At 44.4% G+C, this 18,815-nt stretch overlaps 1 protein-coding gene across 1 annotated transcript; it reads right to left on the reverse strand.

Moving 5' to 3' along the window:
- Positions 1-2,124: 2,124 nt before the first annotated feature.
- On the reverse strand, positions 2,125-18,590 carry CEACAM5 (CEA cell adhesion molecule 5). Its single transcript, XM_004441580.3, has 9 exons — positions 18,461-18,590; positions 17,350-17,706; positions 13,393-13,671; positions 12,732-12,986; positions 11,105-11,383; positions 6,612-6,738; positions 5,833-5,885; positions 5,118-5,149; positions 2,125-4,051 (listed from the first exon to the last, which is right to left on the reverse strand). Exons 1-9 carry the CDS (start codon positions 18,522-18,524, stop codon positions 3,932-3,934), a joined length of 1,566 nt encoding a protein of 521 aa, XP_004441637.1. The 5' UTR covers positions 18,525-18,590; the 3' UTR covers positions 2,125-3,931.
- Positions 18,591-18,815: the final 225 nt, after the last annotated feature.

An 18,815-nucleotide genomic window follows, 5' to 3' on the forward strand; every position in this document is an offset into this window, starting at 1 on the left:
CCCAACGCCCCAGTTTTTCGATCCTCCCTGTTTTAGGTCAGTGTTTCCTAATACAATATATATATGAGAATTACCCTGGAGTTTTTCAAAATACACAAGCCCAGTCTCATTCCAGACATACTGTATCAGCTTCTTCAGGGATGTTTTATAGGCTTATTATGTACATTGAAAAAGTTCTCTAGGTAATTCTGATTCATACTCTTAGCTAAAAACAACTGCCTTTAGGCTCAAGTCCTACCTATTACAGCAGAGGTTCTCCATCCTGACTACACGTTAAAAGTATCTGGGAAGCTTTAAAAAATTACCAATTCCTGAGTTCCACCCCACACCAATTAAATCAGGATCTATGGGTAGGGTCTAAGTATCAGTTGTTTTTAAAATTTTCCCAGTCATTCTAATTTGTAACTGTATTTCTCATTGAATATCTCTGTCTTCTCTTGTGGCATTTTCCCATTTATATCTTTGTATTATTATAGTTTACCTGTCTCATCTCCTGTCTTAGGCTCTATGTTCCCTGGGATAGGGACCTTGCCTTTCTCATTTCTGTATCTTTCATGGAGTCTAACACTGAGACTTGTAGCACAGTAGGTGCTCAGTCAGATTTCATGAAGACAGGAACTGGTCCTCAGGAAAAGATTCCCAGTCACAGGTAGATTGTGTCCTCTGTCTAAAGTTCACATGTTAATGGAACAAGGTTCTTGTCCTCCCCAGGGTCAGAGTTGTGCTTGTGATGACTGGTGTAGGTAACTCCTCTGTGAGAGAACAGGGAGAACATTGTCCTGTTTGGTGTTTGTTTTTGCAGGCATATCATTGGGACTAAGAATTATATGAGTATATGAGGTGGAGGGGCAGGGATGGGTAAGCCGACAAATCTAATCAGAATGGAGGAATTATACTACAGAGTAGTGGTAAAGAAAGTAAGAAATGTTAGTATAGAGGAAGAAATGTGAAGTTGTCTGGTAGGCCAGGGCAGGCCACTGTAGATTCTTGAGTAGGAGAGTGAACCAGTTTTTAGGAAGGTAATGAGGCAGTAGTATGCAAGGAAGATTTCAGTGAAGAGACCAGAGACAAGAAGTCAAGCTGTACTTCCAGCAGCAGAGTTGTTTCTCAACAAATTAGGGTTTATGGGAATGGAGAGAACAATACAACTGAGAGATATTTAAAAAAGAATCAATAGGTTTTGAGCATGTATTGAACCTGGGAAACAAAAGGGCGAGGGCTGAAGGTATTTGAGTGTGAGTGTCATGAGTTCTAGGAAGTAGCAGGGGCTAGAGATAGAGATGTAGGAGGCATCTGCAGAGATGTCATTGAGCTGTGGAAAGAGGGTGGTGGAAGGAGACAAGCAGGGTCTGAGTACTAAATCTGGTGTGGGGGTGCAGTGCATTGGTGGGGATGGAAGGAGGAGAGCGTCCAAGAAGGAAAAAGTTGTCTGTGGTCTTAGATATTGTAAAAGTGAACAATGTTAGGACGGTGAAAATACCTTTGAATCTGGCCAAGAGATGGATACTGATTTTATGCTGCTTCCAGCAGTCTTGTGTCTGGAGGCACAACGGCAGAGGCCCTGGAGAAATGAGGTGATAAGGAAGGGGAAAGACAGCACACATGTTTCAATTGCTTGGAAGTGAAGGAAATGAGATAATAGGTTAATACTTAGTGGAATTAATAAATGATCGTTATTCAGGCCAGACGAGATCTGACCATCTGAAGGAACTGGGGACAAGGAAGAGAGAAGGTGCTAGAGAGATTTCTATGTGATTGAACTGGTGGAGACCCTTGTGAGTGAAAGCTGTATTGCTGCATCTGATTCACAGGAGCCACCTGTGCAGGAAGGGTTACTTGTCCCTAAGAAAGAGGCTGGGAGATCTTTTCCTCATGAAATCATCTTCTTTCTGGGAGGAAGACAGGCATTTTCTTTCAAGCAGGTTGGAGCTGTTGCCTGTTGGTTCTAGATAGACCCACTTTGTTAGCAGGTGTGCAAATGAATTTAACTAATTCTCTGATCACTAGATCAAATGTCTGTGGACTTAGAAATAGGCTTACTCTGATGCCCAGTCAAGCAATTTCTCTTTCTTCTGCCTGTAAAGAAGACATTGTGTAAAGTAGTTTCAACTGTGAGGCAGCATGTTGATATCCGATATATAATTTTTATTATAAATATACAGCACATTTTGCAAATAATTCAGAAGTGGCCTTAGCCAGGCAAAATTAAATAACACAGAATAGCATGGATGAGGGGAAGTGTATACGGTCTGTGTCAGGGTTAGAAAACCCTGAAAGAGGTACCTGAGTACAGAGAACTCTTGACTAACCCTCTTTGAGGGGCCCTCTTAGACACGGCATGAGACCAAGTAATCAATATTTAATAAAACCTTTCTCTCAACAGCCCCAAAGTGATTCCATCTGTACAGTGGAAAGCTGGGTGGGAAGTACATTTGCCTCTCCTTCTCCTGCCCTTCCTTTTATCCTAACACACATTACGAGTCATAGACCCCCTGGGAGAAAACAAATTTCAGAGGCTGTTCAAGAATCCTAGGGCCCAGTTATAATATTCCCCTTGTGTCCTAAGGAGCGTCGGCACCAGTGCAGCTTTCTCGGTTGTAAATAGCGCCAATGGCATGAGTGATAGTGTTCCCTTCAGGGTGCTCCCACTTCTCAAGGACCAAATGCACCTTAGTAGGGCCAGGGTTTCCTGAGAAAGTGAGCGGGCAGACAGACAGAACATGCACAGGCAGACACATGGGATAGAACGGTGGCTGGTGATTGGTCTGAGAAACCTAGAAACTGAGTGAGATCCGTTTCTAGCCATGAAGGAGGAAAACAGCTGCTTCTTGTTTTCTATTTGGAGCCCCTGACATAGAAGCCTTGAGGAGCTCCTGGCCAACGGGACTTGAGGGATTTTGGTGGCTTCTTTCACCTAACGCAGACAGATTGGCTTACACAGCTAAACTGAGTAAAATAACCCCTTTCACATAAATAAGCAGTTACAAAAGTTAAAATGGCAAAATGTCTCAGAGAAAAGGGAAAAAACCCAATACCCCAAATTGTGCATTCTTTAACAATTGTTTGATCTCTGAAGGGTAGCTCTCTGATTCATTTCCCCAGTTCCCAGCAGACTGTCTCTATTAACAGCTGACTGCTCCCTAAAGCTGTAACCCCTCCTTCTGTGGGCGTTACTTAAATAAAGCCCATAAAGTGATTAAAATGCGCATGCATATTTTTTGCATTTTCCATTATGACTCACCTATGGACCTTGGTAGATAGTTTTCCTAGTTGCTTATAGTGGGTTCTCTGAAGACAGGGTTGACAAAGGGCTTAGGTGGTATTCCAGCTAAGCAGGATGGTTCTTAGGCCCTGGTCCTATAGATAGGCAACCCTGACATTGGAGAAAGGTGTAGAATTTCCCAGTTCAGAATTGGTTCTATATTTGTTTTCCTGTGTCTGGTGGGTTCACTCTGGGCTTTGGAGAGACAGGAAAAGCTTTTTACTTCTACTTTTTCTCTGTTCTTTTCTGGCATGTGCATTTCAGTGGATAAGGACAGAAACCCCAAGCTCATGGCAAATTCAAGTTAGCCTCTGATAGGACAGGACTGGGGTGGGAAAGTGAGTGTGCTCTGAATAGGTAAGTTTAAAACAAGTCTAGGTCAGGAGATGGGGAGGGGCGGGAGGTTCTGGCAACTCTCTCCCAAGGTCTGCTTTGCCAAATTTCAAAGACTAGGCAGGTTGGGTTTCCTACAGATTCCCAGATGTACTTTTCCATGTATTGACACTGAAGGGAGGGGCTGTGACCAGGCAGCCTTACGATGCCTCATTTGGCAATTAAGGGGAGGAAAGAGGCTTCTTCCTCTTTTCCCTGAGGGTGAAGGGATCCTTCTAGTGATGGGGATGAGAAGCTTGGAATAAGTCCGCAGTGCAGCGAGCAGGACAGGTTGCATTATTTCTTTTTTACTTCTGAATAAACTGTTTCTGTGACTGATGGGAATGGGGAGGCTGAAGTTGGTTTCTTTGATTCCTGGGCACTGAAGTTCAGGGAAGAATATGTAACTTCATCGACCTGAAAGGTGTGAGAAGTGGTCAGTTAAATCAGTGTCATAGGTCAGGCCCTTACCTGGTCTAGTGTGATTTAGTACCACGTGCTATCACCACTTTGAAACTTTTAGCTTTGGAGAAGGGCTTTTATAACCCATTTCTTTGCTTACTAACATCCTGTGAATGATCATTGGAAAAGAGACATTATGGTATTCGTAGAATGGAATACGAGAGATGATACAGCAACAGGAATGAACACACTACGAATGCATAAAACAATGTGGATGAATCTCACAAAATAAGTTTGAATGAAAGAAGCCAGACACATAAAGATATACTGAGTCTTTCATTTATGTAGGAGCATGAACAGACAAAACTAATCTAGGGCACTGGAAGTCAGGATAGTGGGTACTCTTTGGAGGGAAGTAACTGGAGGGTTTTTTGCGGGGAGGATGACGTGTTGTTTCTTGATTTTGTTGCTGCTCACATGGGTATGTTTAACTTGGGAAAATTCATACATTGTTAAAATATACTTATGATTTAAACATTTTTCAGTATACGTGTGTATGCTATTGAAAGGTTAAGATGGGAAAAATTTGGTAAAATTATTATAAAGTAAAGGAACTAAGACCTCAGACTCGTTAGAATGGAAATTATCCTTTGACAGTAAGAGCAGAGTCAGACTGAAGGTTGAGGAGGGAGAATGATCTAGTCCTTCCTTGTGTTACACACCGTGCTGAGTGCCTTATATTTGTATCTCATTGAATTCTTCAGCTTCTCTTTGAAGTAGGCAGCGTGCCCATTTACAGATGACAAAACTGGGGATCAGAAAGGTTAAGCTACTTGTCCAAGATCACAGAGGTACTAAGAGTCTCAGCCAGGATTCAAACACAGGATGGGGATAATTCCAAAGTCCACATGCTTGCAATGAGGTAGACTCATGGGGGTCATTTACCGACACTTCTTTGTTTGCTGCTGCACTGAGGATCTTTGACCCAAACTTGGTCTCACCTTGCTGTCTTTAAGAATAACCCATGCTACACAGAGATATTTCCATGAGAAAGTGAACCAGTGACACTGGCTGTGCTTACCTTGTTAGGGGAGTTGTCAGAGTGGCCCTGACCTGGGGAAGCAAAAGAAGAGTTACCAACCCATGAATATGCAAAAGCTGACTTATGGCCTTAGAATGATGGTTCTCCTAAGCTGTTGTGATTTCTAGCTGAAGGAGGTGGCAGGTGGTGGGAGGGTGGAGTGGGGAGATGGTCCATGATCACTTAAGGAATTGGCTATCCAGAGTGTGTGGTCCAGACCCAGGACATTAGTACCAGAAGAGGGGCAGGAGTAGAGCCACAGGAGGCCTCAGTCCACTTCTGAAGACTTTCCTGGTCACAAGGCCTTGATTTGTTTTTCACTGATGTGTTTCTCAGCAACAGGCTTCCGTGGCAAGGAGGGGCATTAAGGCCCACAGCACCCAGAGCACCACAAAACAGGGAAAGTCTCACCAAGGGAGAATGCCCACATCCGTAAAGAGGCACAAGGGGGAAGGAGGAGGATGAGGAAATAGGTACTGGAAACATGTCTATCTTAGTCTGGCCTGTCTGGCCCAGGCAGAGTGAGCATCTCTCCCAGGGCTGTGTCCCAGGGTAATCTTTTGTGGTTAGGAAGGGTGCCAACTTAAGGTTGGGAAGTAGAGATCCCCTCTAAAGATTCAGAAGGTAGGGAGTGGTTGGGAATCCAGGATTCCCTGCTAGGGCAGGGCATGTGGTGGAACACACCAGCTCTCACTACGTGAGTGACTTTACTTACTGTTATTGGAGGCTGAGGGTTTGTGCTCTGTGAGATCGCGCTGGTCACTTGCCCTAAATAAATATCAGACACTGTGACTGCTATTCCCGAGCATAGGATCTTTGCTCCTTGAATGAGAAGGACACTGTCAGCAGATAATTCCTCGGGGCTCCTCAATGTTCATTTATACCGTGGTGAGTACTGCCTTTCCTCTGCGGGCCTCCTTCCTCAGTCTACCCATGATTCCTTCTAATGTTTACTCTGTCCTGTTTGCTGGATAGGCACGTTTAGGTCCATTCTTTATGATCTGCTTCTGAGCCTACTTCTACTCTGACACCTTTCCCCTTTCATGGGTAGATGCTGTTTTTTTTCTCACGTTATTTATTGCCCAAGAGACCTTTGTTTGTTTCTGCTTTTTCTTAGCTTCTCTTCATGTCTTAGCCCTCCCTCTGCTCCTATAGCCAACAGAGCACAGGGCTCACTTTCTTCTGCCTCTCGTTCCATTTCCTCATTCATTTTCTTTCTTGGCCCTTGGCTTCCCTGAGGACAGAGAAACATACTTGGATCTGCCTCCTCTAAACCAGACGGGGATGGGAATAACCATGTCCAAGAGATAGCAGGGTACAGGAGGCATGAAGACCAGGGAAGAAGAGATCTGCAAGAATTAGTGCTGAGAAGCAGAAGTTTAGGAAGGAGGAGGAGCAGATCCAGGCCCAGAGACAGAGTTGAAGGCTCCTTCCCTCTCCCAAGCATGGTGGTTAGCCTTGGAGAAAGCGGAAAATGAGGAAAGGCCATCATACCCTCCAGTCTTTCTGATATACAGAAAGTACACCAGGGCTGCTATCAGGGCTATACCGGCCAGCACTCCAATCACGATGCCGGCAATAGCCCCTGCTGAGAGGCCAGAACTTCCTTGTGTTGGAACATCTGTCATGGAAAGAAAAGAGAATGAGTGAAGGTGACATTATTTTACAGTGGTGGTGCCCTGGGAAACAACTCTCAACATGGAATAGTCTCTGCTTGTTCCTTCAAGGGATAAATTTTCTGTGGGAAGATTGCTGTGGGGTGATTAGCTGACTATGTCCTTGTAAATTTTTTCCTCTCACTGTATTTCTTTCTAAGTTGGTGGTCAGACTTGCCTCGATTGCATCCTGGCCTTTCTGTACTCAGATGTTTATGAAGGCTCTGGAAATGTGAGAAAGGCTGATGGCTCTTTTTGTATGTTATAACATCCCACCTTTTCATGGTTGCATCTTTTTCTGTGTGCCAGATGTGGCAGCCATGAGTATGTGCCTCTCAGGTCTCTTGTGGTGGGGACTTAATTGATGGGAGGCCTGTGCTAGTGCACTCTGAAGGCACCATCTCCATTCACCATCACTGCTCACTGCACAGAGACCACGCTTCCCAAAGGCTCCCAGCGGGGATATGAAAGCAATCCCAATTCCGCAAGAAACGATTTTCCTCTGATGGGTGACTTTAGCTCAAGGACTCCCTGTCAGCCTTGTAGACACTCTCTTAAAACTGCACTGCAACTAAAGCTTTCTTCCTTCTCTTTCTCGTTTACAGAGATCAGATCTGCATCAGATCTGTGGTCTGAGGAACTTCCGATGCTCTTCCCACTCCTGTCCTATATTCTCTCACAGGCATTTTTCCCAATAAATATCTTGTGTGTCTAATTTCATCTTGGCTTCATCTCAGGGGATAAAAACTGACATCCTAGGCTGAAATTTTGCACTCAACTCCTTTTTTTCCTTTCCCATATTGAGTCAGAAACTAAGCCCAACGTTTTTTTCTCTGGTGCCCCCCCCCCATATATAATACCTTTTGCATCTGTTTCTTCTTTTTTATTTCTGTTGCCTTTATCAGGCAACTCAATGATAATGATTAATACTAATGTTAACTACTTGCCAAGATCTGTGCTGTATACTTTACATATATCTCATTTGATTCATATAATAACCCTGTCAGATAGACATTGTTTCCGTTTTACAGACAAAAAAAACCTGAGGCTTACAGTGGTGAAAAGTTTACCCAGGGTCATATGGCTAGTAATATGTCAATCTGGAATTTGACTCTAGGACTTCCTGACTTCATAGAGGCTAATGATAACAGTAGTAATAATAGCAGCTAACACTTATGGAACATTTCCACTTTGTGTGACATTTTGCTAAGGGTTTAATTGATTATTACGTTAAATCTTACACACAACTATCTACTGGGGCTTTGGGGGAAAAATAAATAAATAAAATCTTTAAAACAATACCATGAAGTGCAAGTACTCTTATTGCAATTTTCAGTTGAGGAATATGAAGCTCAGAGAAATTAGTAGTCTTGTGCGAGAAATTTGTAATTCTAAACCCCTACATTAAAAAAGAAGAAAGATCACAAATCAACACCCTAACTTTACAATGTAAGGAACTAGAAAAAGAAGAACAAACTAAACCTAGAACTAGCAAAAAGAAGGAAATAAAGATTAGAGTGGAGATAAATAGAGAATGAAAAAACAATAAAATCAATAAAACTGCAAGTTGCTTCTTCAAAAATGATTAACAAAATTGACAAACCTTTACGTAGATTGACTAAAAAAAAAGAGAGAAGATTCAAATTACTAAAATCAAATTCAAATTACTAAAATAAATTAAAGTGGGGAATTAGTATCAATTCTACAGAAATAATAAGAATTTTAAGAGTACTATGAATAATTATATGCCAACAAATTGAATAACCTAGATGAAATGGACAAATTCCTAGAAGAAACACAAAACGTACAAAGATGGAATCATGAAGAAATAGAAAATATGAATAGACCTATAACTAGTAGCGAGATTGAATTAGTAAAATCAGTAAATAAAATTCACCATCCTTTCATTATGAAAATGCTCAAACTAGGAATAGAAGGAAACTACCTCAACATAATACAGGCCATATATGAAAAACCCACAGCTAACTAACATCATACTCAATGATAAAAGACTGAAAGTTTTTGCCCTAAGATAGGGAACAAGACAAGGATGCCTGCTTTTGACACTTCCGTTCAAAATAGTACTGGAAGTCCTAGCCAGAGCAACTAGGTAAGAAATAAAATAACATGCATCCAAATTGGAAAGAAAAAGTAAAATGATCTTTGTTCACAGATGACATCAACTTACATGTAAAACACTGAAGATCCCACAAAAAAACTGTTAGAACTAATGAACAAATTCAGCAAAGTTGCAGGATACTAAATCAACATGCAAAAACCATTTGTATTTCTAAACACTAACAATAAATGATCTGAAAAGGAAATTAAGAAAACAATTCCATTTACAACAGCATCAAAAAAAATAAAATAGGAATTAAATAAGGAGTTAAAAGACTTGTACACTGAAAGACTATAAAACATTGCTAAAAGAAAAAAGACATAAATAAATGGAAAAACATTCTGTGTTCATGAATTAGAAGACAATATTGTTAAGATGACAATACTACCCAAAGAGATCTACACATTCAATGCAATGCCTATCAAAGTCCCAATGACTTTTTTTTACAGAAATAGAAAAATCCATCTTAAAATTCATATGGAATTTCAAGGGACCCAAAATATCCAAAACAATCTTGAGAAAGAACAAAGTTGGGATACTCACACTTTCTGATTTCAAAATTTACTACAAAGCTACAGATGCCAAAACAGTGTGGTACTAGCATAAAGACAGACATATAGACCAATGGAATAGAATAGAGATCCCAGAAATAAACTCTCGCGTATATCATCAAATAATTTTTTACAGGAGTGCCAAGACCATTCAATGGGGAAAAGACAGTGTTTTCAACAGATGGTGTTGGGGAAACTAGATATCCGTGCAAAAGAACAAAGTTGAACCCTTCTTAACACCATATACAAAAAATTAATTCAAAATAGATCGAAGACCTAAATGTGAAAGCTAAAACTGCAGAAACTCTTAGAAGAAAACATAGGGTGAAAGCTTCATGACTTTGCAATTGGCAATAATTTCTTGGATAAAAGCCACAGGTAACAAAAGAAAAAATAGATAAATTGGATTTCACCAAAATTAAAAACTTTTGTGCATCAAAGAACACATTCAATGAAGTGAAAAAACAACCCACAGAGTGGGAGAAAATATTTTCAAATCATATATCTAAGAGATTAACATCCAGAATATATAGGGAGCTACAACTCAACAATAACAAAAAATCCTATCAGAAAATGGGCAAAGGACTTGAAAAGACATTTATCGAAAGAAGATATACAAATGGCCAATAGGCACATGAGAAGATGCTCAGCCTCACTAATCATTATGGAAATGCAAATCGAAACTGCAATGAGATACCACCTCACACCCATTATGATGTAATTATATATGTTAAAAAGAAAAAGAAGACAACAAGAGTTGGCAAGGATGTGGAGAAATTGGAATTTCTGTGCATTGCTGATGGGAAAGTAAAATGGTGCAGCCACTGTGGAAAATGATATGGCAGTTCATCAAAAAAATTGAACAAAGAAATACCCTTTGATCCAGCAATTCCACTTCTGGGTGTATACCCAAAGAACTGAAAGCAGGGATTTGAACAGATATATGTACACCCATGTTCATAGCAGCATTATTCACAACAGCCAAAAGGTGGAAACAACCCAAAAGTTTGTAGATGGATGAATGATAAACAGAAAGTGACAATATATATGTAAGAGAACATTATCCAGCCTTAAAAAGGAATGAAATTCCGATATATGCCACAACATGGATGGAAGCTTGAAGACATTGATGCTAAGTGAAATAAACCAGACACAAAAAGGACAAATATCATCTGATTCCACTTAAATGAGGTACCTACAATACTCAAATTCTAGAGACAGAAAGTAGAATGGTGGTTACCAGGAGTTGAAGTAGAGAGTGGGGAATTATTGTTTATTGGGTACAGAGTTTTAGTATGGTAAGATCAAAAAGTTTTGGAAATGGATAGTGGTGATGGTTGCATATCAATATGAATATACTAATGCCACTGAAGCGTACACCTAAAACTGGTTAAAAGGGTAAATCTCATGTATATTTTACCACATTAAAAAAATGGTAACAGACAAAAAAAACTTGTGCTGGGTCACATAGTAAGTGCCAGACCCAGGATAAGAAACTAAGTGTATTTGATTCAGAGACTGAGCTCTTACCACTTTACAGTTCTGTTTGCTGTAATGGTCTCTTGATTGATATTCTGCCCTCTGTGACTTCTATCCATTTTGCACACCATTGGTAGAGTAATCATCCCAGGAAGATATAGGATGGGGCAAGTGTTCACTTACATTTCACATCCAGGCTGAGGAGGTCACTTTTGCTGAAACTGACCGGGTTGGAGACCTCACACTGATAGTCCCCGGCATCCTTTCTCCTGACGGGGTCTATGGTGAGTGTGCTGTTGTCCTGGGACAGCTTCATCCCCTCTGTGAGCTGTAGGCTCTGGTTATTGAAGAACCACTGGATGGAGATCCCAGTGTCTTGTGTGAGGCAGGTCAGGACCACAGCATCCTCATGTTCTGTGACTGTGGTGTTGCTGGCTTGGATAGAGGGCTTTGCCACTGGTTCTGTGGAGAAATAGAGAAGGTGACTGACTGAGAGTGGCCTGGCGCCTGGGGCCTCACTCTTTCCTCAGAGATCTCATCCAGCTCTCAAATACCACAGTAAGATCTGTAAAGGTGACCCAGAAGATGCCCCTGACCCCTGCAGAAGGACAAGTGTCTCGTTCAGGTGACAATAAGTAAGGAGGGGGCTGTATCTTCTCCTTTGATCCCCAGATCCCCTCAGGATGACCCAAGACTTGTTCCCTTGGACATCTCCATAGTATCAGCACCAGGGACATCTTCCCAGGCCACACATCCAGCATCTTCATCACCAGGTGGAATTTTTCTCTCATTGGCGTTTGTGTGGCCCTTTGCGAGAGCTTTCTGTGACTTTATGAATGATCAGGTCCCCTCTCTAGTGTGGTAGCTTTACATAGAGAAGGGAAGGTGTTTCCTTTTTTTTTTATTTATTGTGAAATTCTTATTGTACATTATTGTTTGTCAGTCACCAGGAAGGTGTTTCCTTTTTGTTAAATAATTTGTTAGAGAATGAGCATGGCTCAGCCAGTCATCATGACCTTAGGACCTGGAGAAGTTACAATCTAAAGAATTTCTCAATCTGAATAGGACTTTTACTTGCTGGCCTGTGGACTGAATATCACAGAGAAGGAAATCTCTACAGAGAAGTGGTCACAGTTTTAATAAAAGGCTGGTACTCTTAGCCTTCTCTGTAAACTCTAAACTTTTTGGCACTGCTCCTTCCATCCCATGGATGAATCTACCTATTTTTCCAAGTGTGCGCAATCATTCATTGTTCTCCTTTGGTATATGTATGTGCTGGTGTCACACAGTGTCATACAGCTGGTGACTTCAGAGCTGTGACACAGCTCAGAGGAGTCTGCACTGAGGCTTGCTCTTTTCCCATTTTCCTGAAGCCTGGCCTGAGAAAGGCTTTGGTGTCAATGGGTGGCACAATTTGGCCAGATTGAGGACAGGCTGCCCATGTACCTTCTCCACATGCCCCTGTCCCACCACAGATGGCATCAGAGCAGAGTCAGTCAAAAGGTGAGATGGGAGCAGAAGGACCTTCTTCCTTCTCTCTTTGTGAAGCCCCGTCCCCTGTATGGGGCTTTCTGGGGCTGAAAGAACGCCCTCCCCACATTCCAGGTGGGATCCACGTTTGCCCTGGGAAAGCAGAGAGCAAGGAAAGGAAGAGTCTGCAGAGGTATTGTGGGAGGATTCAGGGGCAGATTTGGGATTTGCTTGTGTCCATGCACACAGGATGGAAATAACTTCTTCAATGCTCTTTTCTGAAAACCGGACCGACCTCCGCCCCAGAGCCTGGTGCCGATGGTCCAGGGGACCCACTTACCTGAGACTGTGATAGTCTTGACTGTGGTCCTATTGAGGCCAGTGACAGAGTTATGGGCGAGGCAGGTATAGGATCCACTATCATTCACAGTGATGTTGAGAATAAAGAGCTCCGGTGTAGATTGCTGGGGCCTCCCATTGATAAGCCAGGAATACTGTGCAGGTGGGTTAGAGGCCACGTGGCAGGAGAGGCTGAGGTTTGCCCCTGCACGGTAATAGGAGTCTGAGGGGGAAATGATGGGGGTGTCCGGGCCATCTGGAGCAAACAGAATAAAGCCACACATGATGTAATCAGAGGAAGAGGAATTTCCTGGTCTGTACAAGGGCCACAGTGTCCCTCTGACCCAGATCACAACCTTGTTTTAAAAAGTCCCAACCATGACCTCTCTGTGTTCACTCATCCTGAGTCTGAGACATTAACCTGTTTCTCCCATCAGAGGTTGTTGACCCCAAATGTCTCAAGACAAGAGCAGCCATCCCCTCCTAGTCTGCTCAAGACGGGGCCTGCCAAAATTTGCCTGGGATAAGAAGTCATGGCCAGCCTGGGTGTCCAGGGATGAAGGTCCATGTACTTGGAGCTGAGAGGGACAGATGTGGCTTGGCCTCTGGTAGTGTGGATTTGGGTGGGTAGCCTGGGCCAGGTAGGGACAGAAGTTACTCACAGAGAACATTCAAGGTGAATTGGTCACTGCGACGGGCACTCACTGGGTTCTGGGTTTCACACTCATAGGGTCCTGTGTCATTCCTTGTGACATGGAGTAAAGTGAGAGTCCTGTTGTCCAGGGACAACTCCAGCCTGGCGCTGTCCGGGAGGCTCTGATTGTTGATCAACCACAGGTAGGTGGTGTCCTGAGTCTTAGGTTCACATCTTAACACTACAGTGTCCTCAACCTCCATGGGGTTGGAGTTGTTGCTTGTGATGTTGGGTTTGGTTAACTCCCCTGCACAGATAACAGAGAGAACACTGCCTTGTTGGTACCTTTGATTCCTCCAAAGGCATCTTCAGTCAGGGTTGACATCTCTTACCTCTCAGCCAACCTGAGTCCTTAAAACAATAGGGCAGGTCTGTGTATCTCAAGATAAATGCATGAGGATCTGAGCACTCAGAGAATGTAAAGCCACCTGCTTTATGTCTGGGAGAATTCACAGACTTTCCCAAATCAAATAAGCATCAGGGTTGGTTATGGAAAGATACAGGACTGGGAGTCAGAAACCAACCAGAGCTTCTCCTGGTTCTTCACTGACCAGCTAACTGTCTGACCAACCTTGGGCTCCTCACCTGAAATATGTGGGTGCTGAGGCCCTTTCTGGTCTGTGCAATAGAAAGGGCCTCAGCACCCACACATCTACTGTGCCTAGCCAGATGTGTTTTCCGTGAGGACTTGCTTTCCATGGTTATCCTAAAGATGGGTAATGATGGGCCTTCCTATAGTTCTTAAACCCAGAAAGGACTGAGTAGCTTAGCTTGGAACTGGGTATATGGGTAAAAATACCATATAGGGAAATCAGAAGTAAGCCTGGAGGTCATTTCAGTACTCAGGCTGCAGGGCCATGAAGTGGGGCAGGTCTGCCCAGGTATTCCATGGTGACTGGCACGAGACAGTGACTCCATAAAGGGTAGAGCAGAGTTAAGACTAGAAATGATCCAAAAAAGAGTGAGAGGGACAGGCGGGAGCTGGCTGGCTTTGGCAGCAGAACCATGTGCTCTGCCCTTGGACTTTAAAGTCCCTTCTCCCACTGCAGAGGATAATGAGGACCATGTTGATCTCTCCTGAAATACAAGTGGATGTTTTCAATTGCAGAAGGGGTGGCCAGTGGAAAGTGGGGAGGAAATCTAGCCTGCACGGACCATTTGTAAACACAATTATGAGACAGAAATCTGAGGAGAAGTTAAATTGTTTCCATATTGAAAATTAATATTAATGCCCCAAATATCTAAGACCAGTTTCTGGAGGAATATCTCTCTAGAGAGCACTAAAGGTCGTAGACCAAGTTCTGCAGTCCAACCAGGATCACATTATGATCAAAGGAAGATGCTAAAGTGCTTTTGAAATCAGTGACTCCTTTGGTAGGGAGAGACATGTGAGTCCTGTTAAGAGGACAGAATTGATCAGGGGGAAGTCTGAGGTGTCTGTTATATAAAGGGAGGAATGCTATCAAATTAGTCAAAATGTTATCTGTTACATTTAGGAAAGAGGTCCCCATCACCAACTTCTATGGACAGTTAGGCAGAATTGGAAGAAGGTCTAACACTTGCTTGTGGCTTTCTTTTGACCTCAGGAAACACAAATTTGGTCAAATTCATCCAAATTGGGCAGTGTGTAAGTGAAAGGACAGTGGCTGGTGGATCTCACCATCTGAGAGCATCCTATGGTAAAGCTGTTATCATGAGGACCCACATGTGTGAAATAGGCAGTAAACCAGTCAGATGGTGCAAGGTCTGACCAGCCCCACCTTGGGAAGGTCTCAGAAACTGCTAGATTAATGGAAGCCTCACCAGGATGAGAATGTGAGTCAGGAGTCAAAGGGGTGAAATGAGCCTGTGAGCTTTTGGGGCCTGTAGACCTGTCCTTCTGCCTTTGACTCCCTGGTTGAGTCATGTAGAGAGCAGATCAAGGGGTCACATGGCCCTGTCACGCAGCTTGTTCCACTTACTGCCATCATGGAGGGAAAGAGCCTTGAATGCGGCAGAGTGGAGTCTTGTTCTCCTGGTGACCTGGGGAAACTAGCTCGTGATGGAGCCTCAAGGGGCTGCTGCTCCCACTGATTTCTGTGTCCTTTACTATTGCCCGGGAGGGTGCACCTGGCCACAGGTGTTAGCGAGAGTATCCGGTAAAGGCTTAAGGGTGGAATAAACTGTGCAGAAGAGTGGCAGTCCCAGCTGGAATGAAGCAGGCAGAAAATGAGAGACATGGATGGAGCAGAGAGAGCCAGAAATGTTAAAGGCTGTGAGCACAGGGATTAGAAGTGACTTCAAAGACCCTAGGCACCAAGAGCCCATGGCTGCCCCAGGGGCAGGGCCAGAACAGCCCTGAAAACCCTCCCATGGCTGAGCAGCCCCACAGTCATCATGAGACTCTTCTCTCAGAGTGGACTCAGGGGCTGGTGGTCCGAAGGATGGAACATGAGTCTCAGCCAGTGGAGAGACCAGGAACAGGAGTGGCCATAACCTCCTAGGACTTTGCACCCAGGTTGCCATCTGTGAAGAGATTATGGATCATTCATTCACCATTCAAGCCTTCCTTCCTTCATGAAAGAGCAATGGAGTTGTTAGGACCTATGCTGATTGCAGGTGTAGAGTGGGGTGTGAGAAAGCAAAGTCCTTTCCTTTATACTCCAAGGGGAGTGACACCAACACATCAGGAAACAAATACGTGATTTCAAGTCCAGTGCAGGGAGATGTGGATCAGCCACCTGAGGGGGTGGCCTGGACATTCTCTGCAGTGACTCTGATTGTTGATGAAGGTAATTTAGTTCTTGAATAAAAATAGAGTAATTCTCCATTTGCTCTCAATCCTCAGACCAGAAATTCTACCTTGAACTGTGGCTCCCTAAGAGGAAAAGATCTAATCCAATGGCTAGTCTCGGGTCCATAGAGGCCTAATAAGGCCCCCAGGGTGGTGGAGAGGTCAGGGCTGTGGCTGCACTAAGATCTTGCTGTGACTCTGATCTGCTGTTCATGGTCTGTGTGACCCTGATTCAGTGACTGTTTCTCCCTGTGCCTCAGTTTCCACTGAATAAAATCAGGTAAATGGTAAATAGTCTCTGGATTACCATGTTGCTTGTGAAGTAACCATAAAATACCCCCAAATACCTGACCTAAAGCTTAGTATGGAGGAGCTGCCCAAATAAATGGTGTTCAAGAAAGAGATGTCCCTGGGACTGATCCCTGGTGGATGAGGAGATCCCAGGAGCATCTTCTGTCCTCTCTTCCTCCCTGGGCATGGTAACCATCCTCTGGAGTCCTCTATGCCCCCAGAGCAGTTGGCTAATGGCCTGGGGACCTTGTTCATCTGTGCTCTCCATGCCAAGTGTCAGGTGAAGGAGCAGACTCTGCCCCTGCCCAGATGTAGCTCTTGGGGCTGAGCCCTGGCTGGTGACCAGCTCAGGAGCCTCAGGACTCAGGCAGCCAGGAAATTGTTGCTCCCAGTCAGTCCTGCCCAGGATGCCAAAATCTAACCCTGGCACAGGCTCTCCAGGGTCACTGGAGTCAGAAACCCTGGGATAGGCACCTGGACAGGGGCTTCTCAGGGCTGAGCTTCTCTATGAGGTTCCCAGGTGGCTCAACAGACCAGGCCCTGACCAAGCTCTACAGGGTCTTCCACAGGGTGATGTTCATGCAGAGGGGGCCAGGGGCTGGACTGAGACTGATCGATCTCCTTCTGCTGAGTTACTCCCATTAGACTGCTCCATCTCTCTGTAGGGGCTGGAATTAGGGTAGGGTATTCTGATCTTTTGAAGTTTGTCTCCACTGTGTGTGTCCTACACTAAATGCTCAAACCCCAGCATGAGACATAATGCAGAGGGGGATATAGACATAGTCCAGGCTTGTCAATTCTGTGTGTATGAAGTACAATTCACGCCACCCAACACCCAGAGGTCAGAGAAGAATCACTCACGGTATACACGGAGCTGTCCAATTCCTACTTCAGTTAGCAAAGTTGTCTGTATGACTTGAAGGGTGTAGTATCCTGTGTCCTCCTGGGTGGTGTTCTGGAACAGCAGGGATCCATTGGGGTATATTATCTCCCGACCACTGTATGCAGGCCCTTGGGTAGTATTTTGTGTGCCTATCATATATGATGCAATTTGTTGACTGGGATCTACTCTGTCCCCTTTGTACCAGCCGTAGCCGATAAGACTCCCAGGCAGATTGTGGACAAGTAGAATAACATCTTTTCCTTCAGCAGCATTGTATGGCACTGATTCAATGGTTAGAGCACTGGTGGACGGGTTCCAGAAGATTAAGAGTGAGACTAGGAGGGACGAGAGAGAGATCAATCAATATTTGGACCTATGTATTGGGATGGAAAGATGAGGCCCTGGGTCCTGAGCAAGTTTCTTCATCTCTTAGACTTGGAGTGTGTGCGTGTGTGTGAGTGTGTGTGTGTGTGTGTGTCTACTGGTCAAGGTCAGCAGCATGACCACCATTACTTCAGCCCCTCTGAGCTTGTTATTTCCTGTGTTCCCAATACTCTTCCCCAGGTGTCTGCCCGGCTCACTCCCTCACTGCCCTCAGTGCCCTGCTCACTCTCGGGGGCATCCTTGGGAGATGACTTCCCTGACCACCTGCTCTACATACCCCTGTCTTCAGTTTCTGACCTTTCCCTGCTCTGTTCCCTTCGTGACACTTGTAAGTCCCTGACATCACATTCTGTCTTTCCTCCCCGTAGAACATGAGCTCCATCAAGGCAGGGATTGGTCTGATCTTATTGTGACCCAGTGCCTGGAACAGGCTTCAAATACTTGTGGGTGGATTAATGAATGAGTGTTCCCAAAACCCTCCATGTCCTGGTGTTTATTTGTCAATTTCGGAGGTTTATTAGTAAGGACAATGTTTAGTGCCCCTGGTTGTGTTTTTTTCTGAAGTGTCCCCTGTGTCCTCTCCCCTCAGGTCCAAACAGACGTCTTCTGTTCCCTCTCAGAGCCCTGTCCTCCCTCCCCAGGAGACCCCAGCCAGTCTCTGTTGTCCTATCTCCCACCCACCCTCAGGGGATCCTCTTCTCTCACCTGCCAGCAGGAGTCCTTGCCAGGGGACGCGCCCTCTGAGGGCAGGGACTGAGGGGGGCACCATGGTGTCTGCGGCCTGCTCTGTCCCTCCCTCTGTGAGAAGAGCTTGGGCTCCAGAAATGCTCACAAGTGCAGCTGCTCTGGATGAGTCAGCTCTGTTGTCCTTCCGCTCTCTGTATTGAGCCTCCTTCCCTGTCAGGAGTGCCTAACTTGGTCACATGGGTGGGGGCGGGGTCTCTGCCCAGCACTCTCCCTTGCCCTCCTCTCATTCCTGCCTCCCTTCTTCGTGCCTTCCCCTTTCCTTTCTTTCTACATTTTGGTTCCCTGGAAACTGCTGAGATGTCTCATTCTTTAG

Source organism: Ceratotherium simum, chromosome 33 (genome assembly GCF_057802395.1).
Source record: "Ceratotherium simum simum isolate JZ-2026a chromosome 33, ASM5780239v1, whole genome shotgun sequence".
In the NCBI taxonomy this organism is placed as follows: Eukaryota; Metazoa; Chordata; class Mammalia; order Perissodactyla; family Rhinocerotidae; genus Ceratotherium; species Ceratotherium simum.

Excerpts from the sequence above, each read along its gene's own strand:
- CEACAM5 (XM_004441580.3), bottom strand. The coding sequence starts at position 18,524 with ATGGTGCCCCCCTCAGTCCCTGCCCTCAGAGGGCGCGTCCCCTGGCAA. Across the intron at positions 5,150-5,832 it reads ACCCTCAGCCTCCAATAACA|GTCAGGGCCACTCTGACAAC; the intron begins GTAAGTAAAGTC and ends TTGCTTCCCCAG. Across the intron at positions 4,052-5,117 it reads CTGACAACTCCCCTAACAAG|GTCGATGAAGTTACATATTC; the intron begins GTAAGCACAGCC and ends CACACCTTTCAG.